This window comes from Leptinotarsa decemlineata, unplaced genomic scaffold, assembly GCF_025532065.1.
Source record: "Leptinotarsa decemlineata unplaced genomic scaffold, Ldec_3_MD MMD2_P_RNA_scaffold_2, whole genome shotgun sequence".
NCBI lineage: Eukaryota > Metazoa > Arthropoda > Insecta > Coleoptera > Chrysomelidae > Leptinotarsa > Leptinotarsa decemlineata.
In genome coordinates this window covers 6,832,551-6,854,109 of record NW_027412529.1, presented here as the reverse complement: position 1 = coordinate 6,854,109, position 21,559 = coordinate 6,832,551, and the positions used below count along the sequence as shown (strand labels likewise).

General features: G+C 34.0%; 2 protein-coding genes across 2 annotated transcripts; both read right to left on the bottom strand.

Annotated features, from left to right (window-relative positions):
• Positions 1-1,764: 1,764 nt before the first annotated feature.
• On the bottom strand, positions 1,765-21,493 carry APP-BP1 (Nedd8-activating enzyme E1 regulatory subunit APP-BP1). The gene is made up of 7 exons (XM_074182497.1): positions 21,336-21,493; positions 21,113-21,277; positions 20,879-21,061; positions 9,317-9,606; positions 7,270-7,436; positions 6,840-7,112; positions 1,765-2,395 (listed from the first exon to the last, which is right to left on the bottom strand). The coding sequence occupies exons 1-7, from the start codon at positions 21,401-21,403 to the stop codon at positions 1,937-1,939; spliced, it is 1,605 nt and encodes a 534-aa protein (XP_074038598.1). The 5' UTR covers positions 21,404-21,493; the 3' UTR covers positions 1,765-1,936.
• LOC111503143 (enoyl-CoA delta isomerase 1, mitochondrial) lies at positions 14,148-15,614 on the bottom strand. The gene has a single exon (XM_023157371.2). The coding sequence runs from the start codon at positions 15,286-15,288 to the stop codon at positions 14,440-14,442; it is 849 nt and encodes a 282-aa protein (XP_023013139.2). The 5' UTR covers positions 15,289-15,614; the 3' UTR covers positions 14,148-14,439.
• Positions 21,494-21,559: the final 66 nt, after the last annotated feature.

The following is a 21,559-nucleotide window of genomic DNA, read 5'->3' as shown; positions in this document are numbered from 1 at the left end:
TTTTCTAAAATAATCTACTTATTCTTACTTTGAAATTGTATTATTCTTATAATTTACTAATCCACTGTATCGAATCAGGTACTACGTAGCACTGTACTACTTATATCTGAATTGGGCTTGCCCGTGCATATACATAAATAAATTCTGTAAAATGTTCTCTCCAGTATCCCCAGTAGCCGTAATGGCTTACTGTGGTCCCAGAAGTACCTGGCCCAACAAAGAAAACACAAAAATTTATTCATTTTTCAACATAATTTCCTTGCAGCTCTATACACTTTTTCCAACGACGTTCAATAAGTTCGATTAAGGTTCACAGCTTCGTCTTTTCTGTTAAAATTATCCGTGTGTTTGTGGATCTCTATTGCCTCCCGTACCAGTCGGCTATAGTATCCCTGGTTGGGGGCAATTAGTTCTGTGTTTTCAAACAAAATTATGTGGTCTCCTTCACTAAGCGCGTGCTCTGCGACAGCTGACTTGTCCGTTTTCCAATTCTGTTCATGACCCTAGGGATATAAAGTAGATATGCGTGTGTAACTATCTGAGCCTTCTCCTAGTTTTGAGCCATAGAACTCTTCAATTTCATAGCTTTGTTGATCTCGGGTACACGCTCAACACCCAAGCATCAAGTTCGCCAAGAAGACTCAACAGGACCAGCGGATAGCATTCCTAGATGTACTAATAGAAAGACGTGGTGCTAGACGAACCCACAAAGTATACCAAAAACCTACGCACACGGATAGGTACTTGCACGCACTATCGAACCACTATCCTAGTCAAAAGAGAGGAGTCATCTCCACTCTAACGGGACGGGCTCAAAGAATATGTGGACCAGAGCATTTAGAAGAACTGGAACATCTTCAAGTGACTTTGAGATCGAATGGATACAGTGTACCCTATATCAGCAAAGCTTTGGAAATGAAGAGTCCTGCGGCTTAAAATGGGGAGATGGCTCAGAATTGAAGTTATATCCCTAGGGTCACGTACAAAATCGAAAAACTCTTGGGAAAACACAACATGATAACGGTTTTTGAACCCACCACCATACAACGCCTCGGGTTGGCTAAAGACAAAAGGGAGCCATTATTAGCAGCAGGGGTTTATCGCATAACGTGAACCTGTGGGAAAGTATACATAGGAACCGCCAAAAGATCCATGGGAACAAGGTTGAAGGAGCATGAAAGAAACTACAGATTAGGCCAAACGGACAAACTGGCTGTGGCAGCACACGCACTCAGTGAAGGAAACCACCAGGTACAGGAGGCAATAGAAATCCACAAACATAGGAATAATTTCAACAGAAAAAAATAAGCTGTGAACCTTAATCGTCCCGACCTGCTTTTCATATACAGCAAGTTACTTGTGACAAATCTTTCAAATGGATGCCTGATGATAATTGACAACTTCAATTTTGATGTTTTCACATAATCAGAGTTTTCCCTCATCAGAGAACAACAGATGTTTTGAAAGATAAAGCATTATTTGTTCGTTAGTATCCTGGATTATTTTATTGTCTCTACACTTAGATATGTTGTGTCCAATAATCACTCTACCGTTTAAGGTCACGTACACTGTAGGTTCAATAAAAGGGGGGCAAAACTGTGTTTTTGGCTATTGACCTCGTGGCCGCGATTTTGCTCCCCCTTCTTTGAGTGATATGCACGCCATCTATTCTCTTTTCAACAGTTTACATGTATATCTTTTACTTTTGACTTGTCCCAAGGCAGTATCGCCCAAGTAGAAGGGATTGATTGAATAAAGCAAGAGTTATGTATCTAAATTTATTTCTCAGCATACCTCTAATCATTTTTTTACAAATAACAATAAAATAATGCAATTTTCTTTCTCACGCTTGGAAAAATCACCTAGCCTAGACAAGTTACTTGACTAGGCTGGTAAATTAGTATCAAAAACCTGATGCAAAACCCAAAACTGAATTTTACAGACAAAAAGTTGCGGAAGTGGAAGTAATTGCATTATACACAAACACATTATTGAGAGGCTTATACTGATGCGTAATCAACTTTATAACTTCATGAGCAGCGCAACCCCCTAAAATGGCGGACACTGAGTGCAACTCCGCTCCGCCATACCTACACACCTCCAGTACCTTCTCGTCGCTCAGAATGTGAGAGCAGCTCCAGTCCGACAAGAGTTTCCCGATGATGTTCTTCAACTTCGAAACGTCGGGTTCCACTTGGTCTTCGAACTGGCCAGGATAGGTATTGAATTCACCTATAAAACGCTCTAGGCCACGTAGAATAACGTAATAAAATATCAGACTGTCTGAATCCTCTAGGTAGGAAGACAAATCAAGACCTGTACGTTCATATTCGTAAGCGATGCAGCTGCCTCGTATGACGTGGAGTTCTCTGGCATGTTTACAAAATAATTTTACCTGAAAATTTGTTCTTTTATTTCTCTGATTGATTCGGCCATTACTTGATGAAGATCTATACTACACATTACGATTCGATCTCAAACTTAATTTGAATTACGTAATTCACTATGAAAGAACTACTGTGTTGAAGAAACATGTGATATTTTATAAAAATAAAGTTTGTGAAGATCAAATCGTAAGGTGTAGTATATGAAAATTAGTTCATATTTGGGAATGATAATTTGAATAAAATAAAGCAACTACCGTCCAATTGCCATCATTCCCACTATTGCGAAAATAATAGAAAAATTAGTGAAACATAGACTCCTTAACTTTTTAGAAAAGCACAAAGTTATAAGTACTGCACAATTTGGATTCCAAAATAAAAGAAATACAACTGATGCAATTTTTCACACACTTTTTGAAATTTACACTGGAATCAATGGTGGCGAAGGGGTTGCGGCAGTGTTTTGTGATCTGTCTAAAGCATTTGATTGCATTGATCATAAAATTCTGCTGCAAAAACTTCACTACTATGGTTTCAGGGGTCTTTCCTACCAGTGGATTCAATCATACATATCAAAAAGAAAACAAATGGTCAAAACTACAGAATGCTCGGGTATGGAAAAAGTCAATTGCGGGGTTCCTCAGGGCTCCGTCCTCGGACCAATTCTATTCCTACTTTACATAAATGATTTAACATACATCAAAATCTCGGGCAAATTCACTCTATTTGCCGATGACATTTCTATTATTTGGCATAATAAAGACACTAATGTTCTAAAAATACAAGTTGAGAACGATTTAACAAAAGTCTTCATCTGGTGTGAATCGAATCTTCTCTCATTCAATATACAGAAAACCAATTTGATGACTTTCAAATGTAATTTTGATGACTTAAATATTAACTCGAAGAATATTGGAAATATAGGTACTGTGAAAACACTGGGAATATTAATTGATGATAGACTTAAATTTGATAATCACTTGACTGTTCTTTAAAAAAATTATCTTCCGGTTGCTATGCAGTTAGACTAATCTCTAAAGAATTAAGTTTTCCAATTGCTAAAATTGTATATTATTCATTATTTGAATCACACTTAAGATATGGCATTCCATTTTGGGGCAGTTGCTGTAATTTTCTGTTCAATAGCATATTCATTTTACAAAAACGTGCCATTAGGTACATGTGTAAAGCTAAATTTAACGACCACTGTAAACCTCTATTCAAATCTCATAAAATTCTAACTGTAGTAGCATTGTATATTTTAGAAACGGTACTTATTGTAAAAAAACATTTGAATAAATTTAGTTCAAATTCTTCACATTACGTAACTCGGCAAAGTAATGACATCAAACTCCCACTGCCTACCACGTCTCTTGTATATGACTCTTTTATCTACAAAGGTGGCAAAATATATAATCACTTACCACTTGCAATAAAAACCATTGGATCCTTCTATAAATTCAAAAGAGCAGTAAAAAATCTATTATTAGACAGAGCCTATTACAGTCTGAATGAATACTTTAGTGAAACACTAGAATAATCCTTATTTAATTTCCATATGTCGCATAGTGTTGCTCATCTTTTATTATGTATAGTTGTGTAGATTTATATAGTATTAGGTGTGACATGTTACCTTTTATTAACAAGTTTAATTGTTGTTGACATATTTTCTCTGGTATCAGTGCTATGTATATTTTATATTTTTTTAATTTTTTAACTTTGTAACCATGATGTTATTCATGAACAATAAAGTACTTTCTCTCTCTCTCTCTCATTCAAATCGGTTGCCCAGATCGATGACTAACCCTTTTTGTGAAGACTCAATTAAATTTGATGTCATTCAGATAAAAAATGAAGAGTAAAGGTCCAAGCACACTTCCTTAAGGAGGATCTACACTATGTTAGGTACAAAATGAGTGGATCTATTCGACCCTCCACCGCAATCCGCAAGGGTTTATTGTGGCTCACCCCTATTCACACTCGACCAAAAAAAATAAACCCAGCTTCTTAACTAAGCCGATTAGTTTGTGTGGTGAGTGGTCTTTCAGGTAAGATGGTAAGAGAACGGCTTTGCCGAACTCTAAAAACCTGATTCGGTTCCCAGCGGAGCAGGCACAAAGTATATGCTCTGCTGTTTCATTGTTAATGAGGTACTCAAGGTGCAAGATTCCCACCTTGATATCCGCGACAACCTTCCCATATGAGGGTTTTTATACGTCAGCTACACTTGACGAAGCGGTTTCATAAGGTACCCTGCTCTTGAGGAGACGACTCAGTCGTTTCCTAGCTGCACCACCAAACCTTTTTTTTTTTAGCTTCAGTTATTGGATCAGGAGTTGGAGAGTTGAGAAGCTCTCGCTCCTGATCTAAATTTACAGGGAGGTCAGTTGTAGTCGTGAGCTCGACATTCATCTCCTCTGTAGACTCAGCGTCAGAAAAAAATTTTAAACTTTACTCTGTCCATAAAAGTCCCACAAGTAGCTAGGGAAAGAAGGTCAATCACGGTAGAGCTCCGCATCACCGTGACAAGGCTACGACGAGAGGGCGCCCGGTATCTCGAAGGTTCCGTAGAGACAGCTGATAGGCTCAGTGTCATTCATCCTTTCGACACGAATACACACACCTTATGATTAAGCCATCGTTGGGATGCCAAAGAATAACAGAACCACAAGTGATTCTGTCTTTCCCGTATACAGCGGGGCTACGTGGAAGCAGACATCCAATGGTCGGTTTGCTCAACTCCCACATCCTTAGTCAACGCACTTGCCAAAAGCAGCATGCACAGTTGTTCAGGCAGTGAAAGATGAACAAGGACAGCCAATCCGCATCTACACTATTTGCTTGATTTAGCATTATTATCTTTGGTGATTTGTGATCTATTTAGCAAATAACTAGACAACTAGTAATTTGTCCTCCACATATGATTCATTTCAAAAAGTTATTGAACTTTTTGATTTCACTGAAGAGAGACTCCATAGATGCCTATAATAACTGGATGAATTGTTTGCAGGTTCTTGTTTTCCAGAGGATTACTTCCTAACAGAAACAGTAAGTCATCAACAAGACATACCGAAGACTCCTCAAGCAAGCAATGTATTTAACTCATCTTCACAACTGACAGCAATAATGATAAAATAATGATAAAAAACTTTCAAAACAAGCTTTAATTTAAGTGTCCTAAAAAGACCAAAATAAAATTTTAAATCACATTAACTACATTCATTTATGACTTTATAGAATTAAAATTATAATAAAAGCTTGTCGCGATGCCTAGAAAAAATCTCTACATATTCAGTCAGATGAAATTTAAATCAAGAAACGTTCTGACAGATCAACTAGGTACTGCAATAAATTTCAAACCCGATAAATCCTATGTGTGCAAAAAAGTTATTCAAGGTTAAAGTTCCACATTTTGAGCATTCACGGTACTTTTATTTAATTACAAACATTATGAATTGCCTACAAGTTTAGTAGGTGCCTACCTAATTACAAAATTTCAATTACAAATTGAAATTATCGCGACAAGCTATTATTATAATTTCAATTCTCTAAAGTCATAAATGAATGTGGTTAATGTGATTTAAAATTTAGTTTTGATCTTTTTAGGGCACTCAAATAAAAGCTTGTTTCTAAAGTGTTTTTATTTTATTTTATATTTTTTAGTTTCAATCGATAGTTATTGATCAATACGAAAGTCCTTCTATAAAACGGAGAGTCCTTCAACAAAAAAACTTAAGGAACGGGGAAAACTAATATTAGGATACACTATATTCTATAGAAGTAGGTAGGCACCTACTCTTCCTCTCAGAGCTTCATTTAGCAGGGTAAGAGCTAATATACAATAGGGTGCTTACTCGTGCCTGACGAAACACCGTTCCGGGTTTGATTCTGGAGTTTTCCTTCTCCTAGAAGGATTGCAGACCAATGCTAATGACGCCCACAAGTCATGGTATGCCTCTTGTGCCTGTTGCTCACATTGCGTGATGGACCCTCTTACTCTGGGAACTTAGAGGGTGGTAGATAATAATATTTTTTCACAATGCAAATAAATACCATTTTTTGTCTTCTTTTTAGAGTCGAGAAGTAGGTATTTAGAGGTAAGGGAGTAGGATTTAATTTTTTTTCTGGAAATATATTTTTTTAATGAAGTCAACCCTGGATGTGGCATCTATTTCATGGTGGGCCTACCAACTGCCTATCATAAACGAATGCGTATACAATATTTCGTGTTTCTGCTATTTATCGCTGAGGAGCCGATCCTGGCAGCAGCATCAGGTCACGTTTATGATTAACATGCATTGGGATCGGTTCTGGACCAGCATGCAAAATTTCAGGTCAATCAGATACCGGAAAGTGGGTCAAATTAAACTTGCAAGATTTGTTAACATACATACAAGTCAAGTTAAATAAAAGCTTTAAAAAAAACATTTACATTTGCATTTCATTTATACCAACCTCACTTTCTGTGATAGTCTCTTGTGGAAGACCCAGGACATTCAGGATTTGCGACGCCCTCCTGTATACCACCTCAGCTTGAGACTGGGCTTGTTTATGATACAGCTGCTGTAATGTTACGTAACTCAAGGTATCGGCTGCCATATCTGGTAAACTACCTTGGATAGGAAGATCTCCTTCGGCTAGAACAAACTCTTTGAGAGCCGCAGTCATGACCCAGAAAGGTGAGCTTTTCTGAGTCAGATTCAGGCAGCAATCGTCGCTTAAGATTTTCTGAAATTGAAACAAAGTTGAGACATGGAATGCAAGCAATGATAGACAACGAGTGATGTTTATTTCATATTCATTTAGGAAGGATTGCATCAACTGAACTCCAATCAATTCTCTACTGCACCCATTCTCACTACACCAATAATAATATTCTTATTACCTGTACATGCTCTGGAATACCGTTATCACCAAAACAATAATTAACAGAATGTATTGCTTCTGTGAAATTTTCCTCTAATGTTTTAATGCCGTTTTCATCAGGAGTTGGACTTTCCCTTATCATTTTTTTAAGCACTTCTTTTTCTGTTCTTGTTTTAGGTACATTTCCTGAAAATAAGAACAAAAAATACTGAATATGGATTGTTATCAAAATTGTCTATTTTGTAGAATGTGCACATGATATAAATAAGTAACATATTTTTATTAGACTAAATATAGATAAAAAAGTATTTATTAGTCACAACATTTATAGTTGCACAAAAATCAGACTTTTAATATGGAGACATACCAAGTATTCATCAAGCTACTACACTCAGGAACAATCTAATACATTTCAGCAGGCTCTACCAAATTAAAAGCTTTGTATCTCATTTTTGAAAACCAATTTTAAAATAGCTTATGTACCTGAAGAACAGGTACGGGAGTATATTTGTTAAGTTAGAGCAACAACTATCAGATGAATATATGATCCTGTTAGGAGTACTTCAAGGTTCTGTCTTGAGACCCTTAATTTTCCTGCTTTATGTAAATGACCTTCCCAACCACCTGACTGCTGGAAGGGTTACCATGTTTGCAGATGAAACAAGTCGTACTATGCGGTAAAACTCTTGATGAGCTACATAAGAACATTGATTCAACTTTTGCTGAAATGGAAGTGTGGCCCCAAGAAATCTTTCAATTTTAAATAAATAAAAAACTGTTTAATTAAACTTTCAAATAGGAAAAGCGACTCCTGAAAATTTTCACAATATCGAGTTCAGCCAAAATGTGGAATTACTAAATTTTTCCGCACACATAAACTATTTAAGGAAACAAATCAATGAAGGATTTTACGTAATTCTCCAAATGAAACCAATGTTAAATAGGAAATCATTTAATATTACAACACAAGAAAGTATTCTCATCACAAAAGAGACTTGGAACCATAGTTCCAAGTCTTCTATAACTATGTGTATTTATATAATATACTGTGTACTATATTATTTTTTCAACATAACATAAGACTTTCCATTTGTACTATACTACTAATACTACTATGATTTGCTTTTTTCACTCGATCTCTAATGTCTAGGTCATTTTGTAAGTTAATAGAGATACGTTTTTTTTTTTAGTTTTTATTTTTATTCATAATTTTCCAACTTTCTTTTTTCGATTCCAATGAAGCACTACTTAATTTTTGTTCATGGATATGACTGAGTTTGGTTATACAAAATATAGTTACCTTTGGAATGTCTCGCTCAAAAAATGTACACAAAAAAGTGTTTTCCTTTGGATTGATTCATTTATACGTTGTAAGTTACATATGATGCTGGAGGGAATATAAAAATAAACTTAATACCGCACTGTTTTTGAGCAATCTGATTGGTAACGTTGGGTAGAAAAATCCGTAGCCTAACATAGATCCCTTTTTGATGTTTTCGTCGGTAACAGCCTCTTTGGGGGTCCACTGCATGCATCGTCTTCGGTGCTCATTTCACCTCGTTTAAACTTAGAAAACCACTTCTTAATGGTTGAATTTTCTAGTGCAAAGTCCCAATAATGTTTAACAAGTGAAGTCTTGGCTTCAACAGTTTTTTTTTCCACTTTTTTGATGTTTTCATCGGTAATAGCCTGTTTGGGACGTCTTTGATACTCATTTCACCTTGTTTAAACTTACAAAACCACTTCTCAATGGTTGACTTTACTAGTGCAAAGTCCCAATAATGTTTAACAAGTCAAGTTTTGGATTCAAGAGTTCTTTTTTCCCAAAAAGGCAATGCTTTATTTAACACACAAAATTCTTTATTATACATTCTCTTCAAACTAACAATAGTTGCTTCACTCAAAATGTTCTATCTCTCAAACTAATAGTCCAACAGCTGTGAAATTTATACACGTATCATTTTAAGGTTAGGGTTGACTAAAAATCATATGGATTTGTTAAATCTAGTTTATGCCTGTAACGAATGAAAGTAACCTAACCATATCTCATTAAAAAATACACTTACCATTGTGAGAATCTTTGTATTTCTTCAAATAGTAATACAAAATAACCAATGCCGGAGTGTGACTGCGAGTTTTTTGATCAAGCTTTGCCACATTGATACTCTCCAAGTATTCTTGAAGATCTGGCCAAGGTGTGAGTAATCTGAGATCTGGTTTCGAGTTGTCCGGATGCGACTCGATCACTGTGTGTTCCTTCACTTGTAATCTTATGTATCCCATAAATCCTATACTGCGACATACTACCAGCGGAACGCCTGAATCCCAAAGATGTTTAGATAAAGGAATGAGAGTTCTACGGAAGAAGAGATTGATGAGAGCTGAAGCATCTTCTTTTTCAGACAAGTTTCAGTTTCAAGTACAGTGAATACATTGTGAACAGAGTAAAAGATAAAACATACTTATATAAAAAGAAAAGATAGAAGTATACGCAATAAACTTTCAACAATAATCAAAATAAAAAAACCATTAATACAGTTTATTATATGATTTTCATTAAAGGGTTTTAAAAAACATATGTTTCGCTATTCAATAGCGTGAAATATTTTACACTCGAGAAATTTATTGTATAGCAAAAGACGTGTTTCGCTATATAATAGTGTAAAATATATTACGCTTGAGAAAGCTATTGTATAGCGAAACACGTGTCGCGGTTTTTGTAAAACCCTTCATAGTGAAAATCATATAATAAACTGTATTAATGAGTTTCAATATAGATTTTCATCAAGTATAGGCCAGTTCTATTCAATTATTGAAGAAAGCCAATATCAGCTTTTTGGCCTTGTAGTATTTGTTTGGTATTTGTCTTTGCATAAAACTCCATAATATTGGCATACAAGCAAATGCACTTAACCGGCTGAAAACGTTTGTCTCAACACGGAAGCAATATGTCAGTATCATCAATGATGATAATAATAATGTAAGAAAGTTATATACATCCAATTATGTGGATATTAATGTAGGTGTCCCACAGGGATCAGTGTTGGCCCTATACTTTTTATTTTTATATGTAAATAATATGGAATCCATCTCTATATATGCTCATTTTACACTATATACAGATGACACATCACTGGTTATATCAGATAAAATAGATCAAAATCTACAAGCCAAAGGTAACTTAATCCTGCAAAAATTAAACACCTGGTTCAAGGAAAATTCCCTACATTTGAATAATCAAAAAACACGTTTGATAAGATTTCATACTAGACAAAAAGAAATAAGCCAGTTTCAACTTGAGAATTGGAGATGATGAAATTTCTCCTTGTTCTACGGTGAAGTTTTTAGGTGTACACTTGGATGAATTTCTCAGCTGGAAAACTCATTGTTGAACAGTTATATCAAAGTTGAACTTCATGAATTATCTTCTGAGAAACCTTCGTAATATTTTCGACCAGAAACAGCTGATTATGCTGTATCATGCTCAAGTTGAATTGCGTCTTCGGTATGGTATTACTTTCTGGGGAGCTTCCTCTTCATGCAAAGATGTTTTTGTCGCCCAGAAAAAGATTATAAGATGTATGTATAGCAGGAGTCTCAAGAAATAGAAGCTGTAAAAGCATTTTTTTAAATTTTGAAACACTGATATTGCCATGCCTGTATATATTCGAATTATGTTTTGATATATGATAACCATAACTGTTTCATAAGAAATGAAAATGTGAATTCTATTGATACCAGGTGCAAGACAGACTTTCATAGGCCATATTGTAAAAATGCACTGACCTACAATTTCCCCAATGTAATACGGCTCAGATTATTTAATCTGCTACCACTTGAACTGAAAAACTCTAGTACTATCCACAGCTTCAAAATCACACTTAAGTCTTTCCTACTAGAGAAAACCTATTACTCCCTTCAGGAAATTATTGAACAATAAAATGAAAAATTCAATGAAAGCGTTACTCTTTTAGGTTTACTTTTAAGCTCTTTTCTGACCAATCCTACACAATTTACCATTTTGATTGTCTTACAGGATAATAAAAAGTATTATTATTATTATTTCACGCTTGAGAAAGCTATTGTACAGTGAAACACGTGTCGCAATTTTCGTAAAACCTTTCAAAGTGAAAATCATACAATAAACTGTATGAGTTATAATATGGATTTTCATCAAGTATCGGCTAGTACTATTCAATAATGAAAATTTTCAGATAAAAAGTTATTCTATTATTTGTTGTTTTTTAGTTAGCAATGTATATACTGGGTACCCTGTAAAAATGAGCCTGAAAAATATGTAGTTACTTTGTTACTTTTTGAATAACGTCAACGACGATCCAGATTTTCTTAATAGGGTCATATCTGGTAACGAATGGTAGTGATATGGAAACCAAATGGAAGAGCTTAAGAGAGCCAAAACAAACAAAAAATACGTTCGATCAAATTTCTAGGTTTTGCTCACTGTTTCCTTCGATTACCGTGGCGTAGTGGTCGTAGGTCAATAAGGAGTATTATCTTGAAGATCTTCGTCTTGAAGATGATTACTTGGTGACTGAAACACGTGTCGAGATTTTAAAAATAACGGTTTGGTGGTGGGATCAAACTGCAGTAATATTTATAAGGACACTTGTTTTCTGGGAATAAAGTTTCCTGAAGACTGAGATCAATTAGGTACAATGAAATAAATCAGATTTGAAAAATTTTCGTTTTGATTAGGTTTTCATTGAAGTAATTTATTTCAATACATATTTCAAAAAGTGTCATTGCATACTGATAGGCTTCGGCTTCGATGATCTAAATCTAGGTATATGTTTTTTCCGAATTTACAATTTCTTACATCATTGGATGGTACCGTGTACCATGATATCGTTATAATCTGGTATAGTTGTACGTCAACTTTTCAAAATTACATTTACCTATGTGTTTTTTAAATTTGAAGTACAAAAAGGGTTACTTTGTAGGTACCCAAGCTCATTTTTTTTTTAAATCTTTAGTACAACTCTTGCCTAAAACTATGTACTTGATATTAGGAAAACAAATTGGCGTTCCACAATATTCTATTTTGGTCCAACCCCATTTGTAACTTTCATTAATGATATTACCTATATTCATGTATTCAATAAATTGAATATCTGCAGATGATAAATGTGTGAAAGAATTCTATCAATGGTGTCAGAATAACATATTCTTCAACGTCGACAATACCTATGTACAAATTCAAAAAACTTTCCGAAATATTTGATATAAAACAACTTAAAATTATATATATATATATATATATATATATATATATATATATATATATATATATATATATATGAGTTTAGCAGAATATCATTTGAACTACGGGATTATAGGATGGGGAGGAGTCTCTAAAGGTCATCTCAAATATCTTGGAGTGGCACAAAAACGTTTTTTGAGAATAATTCTAGACAGAAATAATAGATATTCAAGCGACGCTCTTTATGAAGAGTCTAATATGTTTGATCTGAGACAATTTTTTTTATTACCATAACTACAACACAGTTCTTAAATAAAAATGAACTCCAGAAACCATCTCATGCTTATACAACGGGCCAAATTGATAACTTCTCAATACCCTTCGCATCCAAATCAATTGGTCAAAACTGTTACAGAGTCCTAGCTTCTAAGGCATTTAATTTACTTCCTAAAGAATTTAAGAACGAGACTTCCAAACTCCGATTCAAGAAAGGAATAAAACTCTTCACGAAACAATATGATCGAATTGAGACTCGTGCTTTAATTGAAAACTGAAAAAATAAAATAAATGAAATTTAAGAAAATCAAATAGGAAAACAATAATTTTATTAACTACTATATTGATTGTTCACCATAATTTCCCTTGATGAAAAACTCACATTTTTCAATACATACTGATACTATTCTTACACGTACACATTTACTTGTGCGTAATAATATCATAAATTCTTTTATATTTGTTCTTCATCCTTCACCAGCCATATTGTATAATAAGCTCTGTTACTATCAACTTCAAATATGCTTCTAACACCTTCAATAATTACCAAGTTCTCTACCACTCCTAGAATTTATATATACATTTTACATATAAATTAATTTTAGATTTTCTTTTTAAATTTTAACCTCTAATATTACTCTGAATGTTTTATATTTTTATATTACTTTATATTAGCCTCATATATTTATGTATATCCACACACAAGCAGTACTGCTTCCCTGGTATTACTTTATTCACCATCTGTACCTTATATTGCTATGAATAAATTATTATTATTAATTATTCCTAAGAAAATGCCATTACTGATTATAGTTCACTGATTAGAATGAACCATGGGTACATAGAGCAAGTGAGATTTGCTAACTTTCTTTGAGTATATACTGATCCAAAACTTGGAATTTTCATACATACTGGGTAGTGCATACTTATCATAAGACAATTACAAGGAACAGTATACCTGTTTTTTAATCACTACATCTCGAATATTCTTATATCTTCTTGGATTTCTAGGATAAATATTGTATTTCTTAATTGTTATACATTTTAAGAAGATAATGTCATACTAGATATGTAAAACTTTGGTAATAAATGAATATACCTATCTATATCTCGACTAGATATCTTTCAACAAAATTCATTTATTTGAAGTTGGGATGATTCTACGTTACATGGCCGATGGACTGCGAATAGCAATTACGCTTCCTAGTTGGCTCGGCAGTTATTACCATTGCCCAACTAAAACACAAAGTTGACACTCAAAAGAGAAAAAAAATATATCTCTTTCTATCTAGAGCCCACCCTTCACTATTCATATCACTTTCCTATTCATATCACTTTCCTATTCATATCGAATACTTTCACAACCCAAAACATTCATGTCGAATAATCAAGTTACCATATTTTTCTGAACTATTTATTTTCATCAACAGTACAAAAATACAAGAAATATCTGGTGTAGCAGCCCTTCTAGTGTATATTTTAAAAAAATACATATTTAACATCAGTAAAAATTTGTGATTATTTTCATAATACTTCTTACTATCCTTTGAAATTCAACTTCAACAATGAACCTGTATCCAATAATGAAATGAGAGTAAAAATTCTCAAGAAGTATTTTTAGAAACATAGTTCCATTTTGTCGGATACTGTTATTTTCTTGTCAAACTACAAAACATTTGGGTGAAAAAATAATCAATTCGATTTCGAAGACTTTTTCTTCAAAGCTTGTATATAAGCTCCCAGTGATTTTTGAACCTCGGGCAACAAAGCCAGATCAACAAATCTATTCAAATCGGCTTCCCGATTGTTCACCAAATCATCAATAGTCGCCTGCCTCAGAAATTTTTTTGTTAATGACCTTGCAAGAGGAGGAATTTTGGCAAATCTCTTGAGAAAAGCTTCCCCTCTAGCGATGGCTTCCTCTTTATCAGCAACCACTTCATCTACCAGACCTATTTGAAGAGCTTCATCTGCACTGTGTATGTGACCAGTCGTGAGGGCTATTTCACTTTTACGTTGACCAATAACATTTTTCATGCTGGATATGAACCATGTTGGGGCTACTATACCGAGCTGGGTTTCGTTCAAACCTATCCCGTAGTTTTGAACTATTACTCTATACTCACAGCTGAGAGCTAGTAAACAACCACCTGCCGGAGAGTGACCATTGATAACAGCTACGGTAGGGTATGAAGTTCCGTACAATTTTATCCAGGCATCTTGTAAAGCCATCCAGAACTTTTTCATCCTTTCAGGTTCGGGATTGTACATTTCCATGATATCTAAACCGGCAGAAAAAACGCCATCATTTTTAGAAGTGAGGACCATGCCTCTGCACTTGATTTTTTCAGCTTCTGTTAACGCAGCCGTTATTTCAGTCAAAAGTTCCAGGTTGAGACTGTTCACTGGTGGTCTCTGCATGTTGAGTGTTGCAAATCCAGTTTTCTCGTTAACGTCAAGTGAAACTAATTTTGGTTCAGCACTAAAGCATCTGACTAGAGATTTATTCAATTTGAGTTTACTGAGAGATCGAAGAGCCATTTTGCAGGTATTGTTCAAAATAAGTTGTAAATATAGACATAAACTGTAGTTAGTTTATGAATTAATATATAACTTATTTATTTTCTCAGTCCAATGTCCAACTTAATAACTTGTGGCAATGTATGCTGTGTTCCTGTTGAAATTTTTGAAGGTTATGTTATGAATTATGATAGAGTGAAGAAATACATTAATAATTATTATGGGGTGATATTCTCATTTTCCTGTAGAATATGTATTACTAGTTCATAAGTTGTGTAATGATTTAACTACCGTACATAATTAAACAAAAACTTCTGTATGGTGATTTAAAATCACAAAATAACCTGCGTTCGGTTATTTCAGGTCTCGCATGGTTCCGTTCGGTAATTATGTTATATGAGTAGATAATAACGTGCATTTATTTTTTTCACCCTTTCTATAATCAATGTAGTCTTCAGACATCTCAAAACAGTGAGAAAATATTCAAATTTGAAAATAACCTAAAATTTGAACTCGATATGTCCTCGTGCCGCTGAATGAACGAGACTATCATGCATAAATATTTGTGGCATATAATTCAATATCCAGCGTGGTATTAGCAGGGAAAATAGTTGTTTTCCGGCAGGCATTTACAAGCACCTATTGTGTAGGTAATTGGGAGAGATGACAGTCATTCGGTTACTAAATGTATCATCTTTATAAACAAGACAATTCATAATGAAAAAAATAATAACTTCAAGACATTTAAAACTCACTATAATTTTTTTTATGGAAATCTCAGATTTGAAATGGACTCTTTTTCCTCTAATTAATGCCACGTTTCTTCTAAATTAGCGATAGGTAGTATATTGAATTCATATTATAAAAACCTACGTCGCGGTAGGCTCAGGTGAAAGAGCAAGTAGTAAATATACAAGCGCCTTTTATTTCGGTAAAACATCACAGGAGAAAGGTGCAAAATTCAAAAAAATAATAAATAGCATTATTATAATCATTATATTTATTTCCTAAGGTATGATTTACCTCTTTGATCATGTGCTGCCTATAAATATTGCAGGTTTCGAAAACATTCTAGTAATATAGGTATTCATTGATATATAATTGGTAATGAAGATGCAATAAATATTTTTCATACCCGTTATTTCCACAAAATCATCTTAATATAGGACTCTGTTCAGAAAATAAAGCCAATAATTATTTATTCATCATATTCAATTTTGTCTCCTTCAAAGTAGTGTTCCTCAGATATAATACATCTGTACCACAGTATACTTATATACAGTAGTCCCACTTAGCGTCGGTCCCTTTGATGTTAGTGTCCAGGAGTTTCAGTTTTTACAATGCTGACGTATTTGACACTAATGACATTTCTCCCTACTACAAATTCAATCAAAGCGTCTAAACACTGCTCAACATAACAACTATTCATATAAACTGCTCAAAAAAATACAGTCCATGAAAACCATGTTGGGCACCTGAGAAAATTGTACAAATGATAATTTTGCATTTGTTTAATGTTCAAGTAACCCAGGTCATTTGGACAATGACGAACTATGTTTCAAGTAGATTTTAAAAATTCATGGGATCGGCAGATGTTCATATTCGGATGTGACAAAATATATTTTCATTTCAACAAAAGAAAAGAAAAAAGACAAGATGAAGAACGAGTTTTGTTATTTATGAACCATTGTACGAATCCATGCGAAATTTCTCTGTAGTGATTTTTGGGGCCAAATATAGCATATTCATTTATTGATTTGAGAATTCAAGATGGCGGACGAGTTAACCGATTCGATTATATTAAGGGCCGATTATTGAAAATATTCCTAATCGAATTCATCACTCAAGATTCAAGAATCTGTAGAGCCAATTTATTCTTTTTGAATTATGTAGTACTATTTAGGACTTGAAGAAGTAAAAAAGTAATTGTGTAGTGTTCAATAATACAAAAATAGTAGGATGGGTGAAACCCATGAAATTCGACAACTGTGGAAGGGTTGCGTACCTGTCTTGAACTCGTCGTTTGCGCAGACCTGAGACTGCAACTCCTGAGTCTGCGTGTAGAAAATTCAAACCAAAAATCACCCGAAGAGGGATTACTGTGTATAAGTATACTGTGCCTGTACCGGCATTTTTTCCAATCCTCAAAGCAGTTCTGATATGAACTTTTTGGTAAGTATATCTTTGAGCCCTCTCAGCGATGCTGTATTTATCTCCTCAGTCGTCGCAAAACGCCGTCCTTTCATGGATCTTTCAAATCTTGGGCATAGGAAAAAGTCGCAGGGTGGCATGATTACGGTATTGTTTTAGCCAAAATATTACGAACAAGTAATGACCAGAGAGCAGGTGCATAATCGTGATGCAAACGCCATCAATTATTTTTCCACAATATCGGACCTTTTCCTTTTTATTGCTTCTTGCAAGTAACGCATAATTCTCCTTATTGACTGTAAGACGTGGCAAGAATTCCTGAAAATCTACGTCGCGGTTATCTAAAATATCAGTGAGCAACACCCTGTCATTTGATCGAAATTGGCTCTAATGGCATGGCATTAGCCAACCGATATGCTGATATCCTCAGCAACTTCTCTGATTGTGATTCGACGATTCTGCATAACAATTTTCGTCAATTCCTCAACATTTTCATCGGTTGTTGATGTTCTGAAGGCGTCCAGGGCGAGCGTCGTTATTAACATCTTCACGACCTTCTGTGAAAAGCTTGTATCACATTTTTTGACTACAACTTTGAGTACAATTTCCGTATGCCACTGTCTACATTTCTAGTGTTTTTGGGCGCTCAATTCCATTAGTGACACAAAATTTGATGCAAATTCTTTGATCAATTTTTTTCGATATCAGAAAATCGCTAAACACACAAAACACTTTTAACTTTTATGCCTTTCACCTACGAACTGAATATGCTAAACAGTTGACACTGTAAACATATGTTCGAGACAAGTGTACCAACATAAAAAAATCTCTAATCAAATCTACGTCTCCCGCGAAATTTGAACATTCATCTTATTTTTGAACAGCCCACTAATTATGCTCAAGATGCACTCAATTTGTTTAGAATCTCTCAGTAAATTGAATCTATATTCATGCTGCATTCAGACTGTAGAATTTCTAGATTGCATTGCAGTTTAAAATATAAAAGAGAGAACATATTTACATCTCATAATAATAATATTTATAATTAAAAATAAATGGATACAATAATAGCATATCGTTGACATTATTCGCGAGTAGAATACTATACATTTTCAATTATTAACCTACAGTGTAGGGAGTTGAGACTGGCCTGAACGAATTGTTTTTTTAGATGATTTGTACTATACTTGAATTGAAGGGGTTATATTTTTAGGAGTGCCTGAAAGTTACTTCTTTGCATTTTAAAAAAAGATCCATTTGTGAAGGATATTCCAAATCAGACTGATACCATTAAATTTCATAACAACAAGTAATCTAAAAAATGCGCATTTAAAAATATTTTCCACGTTTGTTATAGAAATAAATGGAAAACTTTCAACAAATGTGATGATTTTTAGTTTAAATGCATATAACTGTTTCTTTTTTATTACCATCTATGAAAGTATTCAACTGTAATTATACTGTTTTGAAAAAAAAAAGAATATTCAGTAGACTTTCATATTAGGAAGAACAAAAAATGTTTGGTTTAATACAAATCACCTACTCACGTTCCAAAATGCATGGCCGTACTGCAGAATATAACTGTAGAGGGTTTAAATGAACGAAACTGTCTGCTATCAAACTTTGTAAAAAATATCATCATATGTATGAGATAATTGACTAATGAAAAAGACTGAAAAATATCTTCAAGTCTTATTCAAAATTTGTTATCTGATAGGGGCCCTGAAACACAAAACACCTAATGAAAAATGTTACACATTGGTAAATAAAGAACAAAATAACTCAATGAATTCTAAGTTATTTTGAGAAATATGGTCCCCAGATGGTGAAAATGACACATACATCAATCAAGAAAGGTAAATGCAGTCAAGAAGCTGGAAAATAGTTTCATGAAACTAAAAAAATGAATAGATGAGTACTATTGCAATCATTCCCAATTTAATTCAATTACAATCTATAGATATATCTCTATAGAATCTCTATAGGAACACCTCCAATTCTATAGTTTTTTTCATGAGAAATATTTTAATTTATTGTTATTGCTATATAATAATGCAGTGCTTTTTTTGTTTTTTTTTTGAGACTATGCAATGTTGAACAACATTAACTGTAACTATTTACTGAAAATGAAAAAAAAATCAAAATTGAAACCTATTTACCATTGATTAGATCAGGGTTTCTCAAAGTGGGTACACATACCACTGGGGATACGCCATTGAGTCTGGGGGTATGCGATTAAGTTCATGTAATGGAGGCGGCTAAGTTGCCCAGTAAAAAACTTTAACGCCAAACTTTACGCCAAAAATGTCCCGAAAATCAATTTTTGTCAACCAGTGCTCAAAATGTACAAACTACGTCGAGTCCTATTGGGTTTACTTCAGATGAAAGTTCAATTTCAAACAATACTTTTGCGAAAACAAGCAAATCACAGAAACACATTTCATCAGCAAATCAAAAAAAAGATGAAAAAAACTATTGGAAAATTGGATTTATGTGCAAAGAAGAATCTCAATACAGTGTGTGATATGTTCAGAAGTGCAAGTAGAGCAATGAAATCATGAAATCAAAAGTGTCAGTGCACCTGTTATTTCCCGAAGTTACACATTAAATTTAACACCCACTTTTTACCAGTTATGTTATCAGTCCCATGTAATAGGGAGTGAGCCTATTGCCATACACCGGGCACAGTTCCAGACTCCTTGCTACTACTAAGAATTTTTGAATAACCGAAAAATACCCAATACTTTGCCTGACCCAGGAATCGATCTCAAGACCCCAAGGCAATAAAACACCTTATTTGTTCTATCGAATGCTGAACGGATGTATCAATTGCTTTTTTGTAATATTTTTTTAATGAAATGCCAGATTTTTTAAGGGGTTTGCTATGGGCTGGAAAGTCTCATAGGGGTACGCTGGACAATAAGTTTGAGAAACCCTGCTCTAGATGATGAAAAAATATTGTCCTCAATTTAATGAACTAGAGTAAGCAATCCAAAATAGAAGCAAGAATTTTCAATCTCCTAATATAAGTCACTAAGATGCTTTTCTTTTATTTTTGTAATGTACATGTATGTATCTATTTATATTTTATATATAGCCTAGTGCTCACGTTTGACTAGTCTGAAAAAATTTTATAAGTGTTCTGTAATGCAATGCAATTGTAATATTTTTAATGATGAATAAATTCTATTCTATTCTATACTTTCAAGAACTACCTTTTAATTTCTCTACTTTTTCAATATTATTTGAAGGAAAAGAAATTTTCAAATGTGAAAATGACATGAGAAATTACCTTTTAGAAAAATTTGAATATTACCCTCAGATGATAACATTTCAATAATCAACTAACCATGTAGAACTGAAAAATCATTCTTGGCATTTTCACTTAAAAACATTTTTTTAAGGAAATGAAATCCAAAAATAAACACACTAAATGTGAACCAGTATAAATGCAACTTACTTTTCTGGCAAAGCAGTTGCAATTACAACTGTGAATTTGTTGAAAAAGTCTTGCGTGTGGGCCATAACATGTTCTGGGGATTCGTCAATATAGTCACCTCGAACATCGGGATTTAATTCTAACAGACACTGTGTGGCAACTTGGGCTCTAGATAAACCAAGACAGTCGGTGTCCAAGAAAAAACTAAAATATAATCTTCCATGAACAGAGTAACAACACTTAATGAGATATTACTTAGAACCGAGATCTTCTTCTGTAACTTTTTCCCCATCAACAATTGTGAATGATCCAATTCCTGGCAAAACGAGACTCTTCAGCAGTTCTGTACCCAATGCAGTGGCGTTTATTAGACAAACTTTTGAGTTTTCTAATAATTTCTGGCCATGATCGCCCCATAACCTATATTTTTACAAAAACGAAATAAATCCAATACTCTCATGGGTACTTATTGAATTACCTTATTTGTCTATCGTATTTTTTACTTTTTTCGCTAAGATCAGGAGATGTTGGGGCCGGAGAAGACATTCCTTGAAATTTTGAATTTCAAACTTTGACTTGTTTTTATTTTTTCACCACATTGCCAAATTACTTATTCATCATTGATCTGCAGTGTTGCTACTTACAAAAATGGGTGCGTGCAGATCAGTGGATCACCTGCTACATATGTCAAAAAGGGAGAAG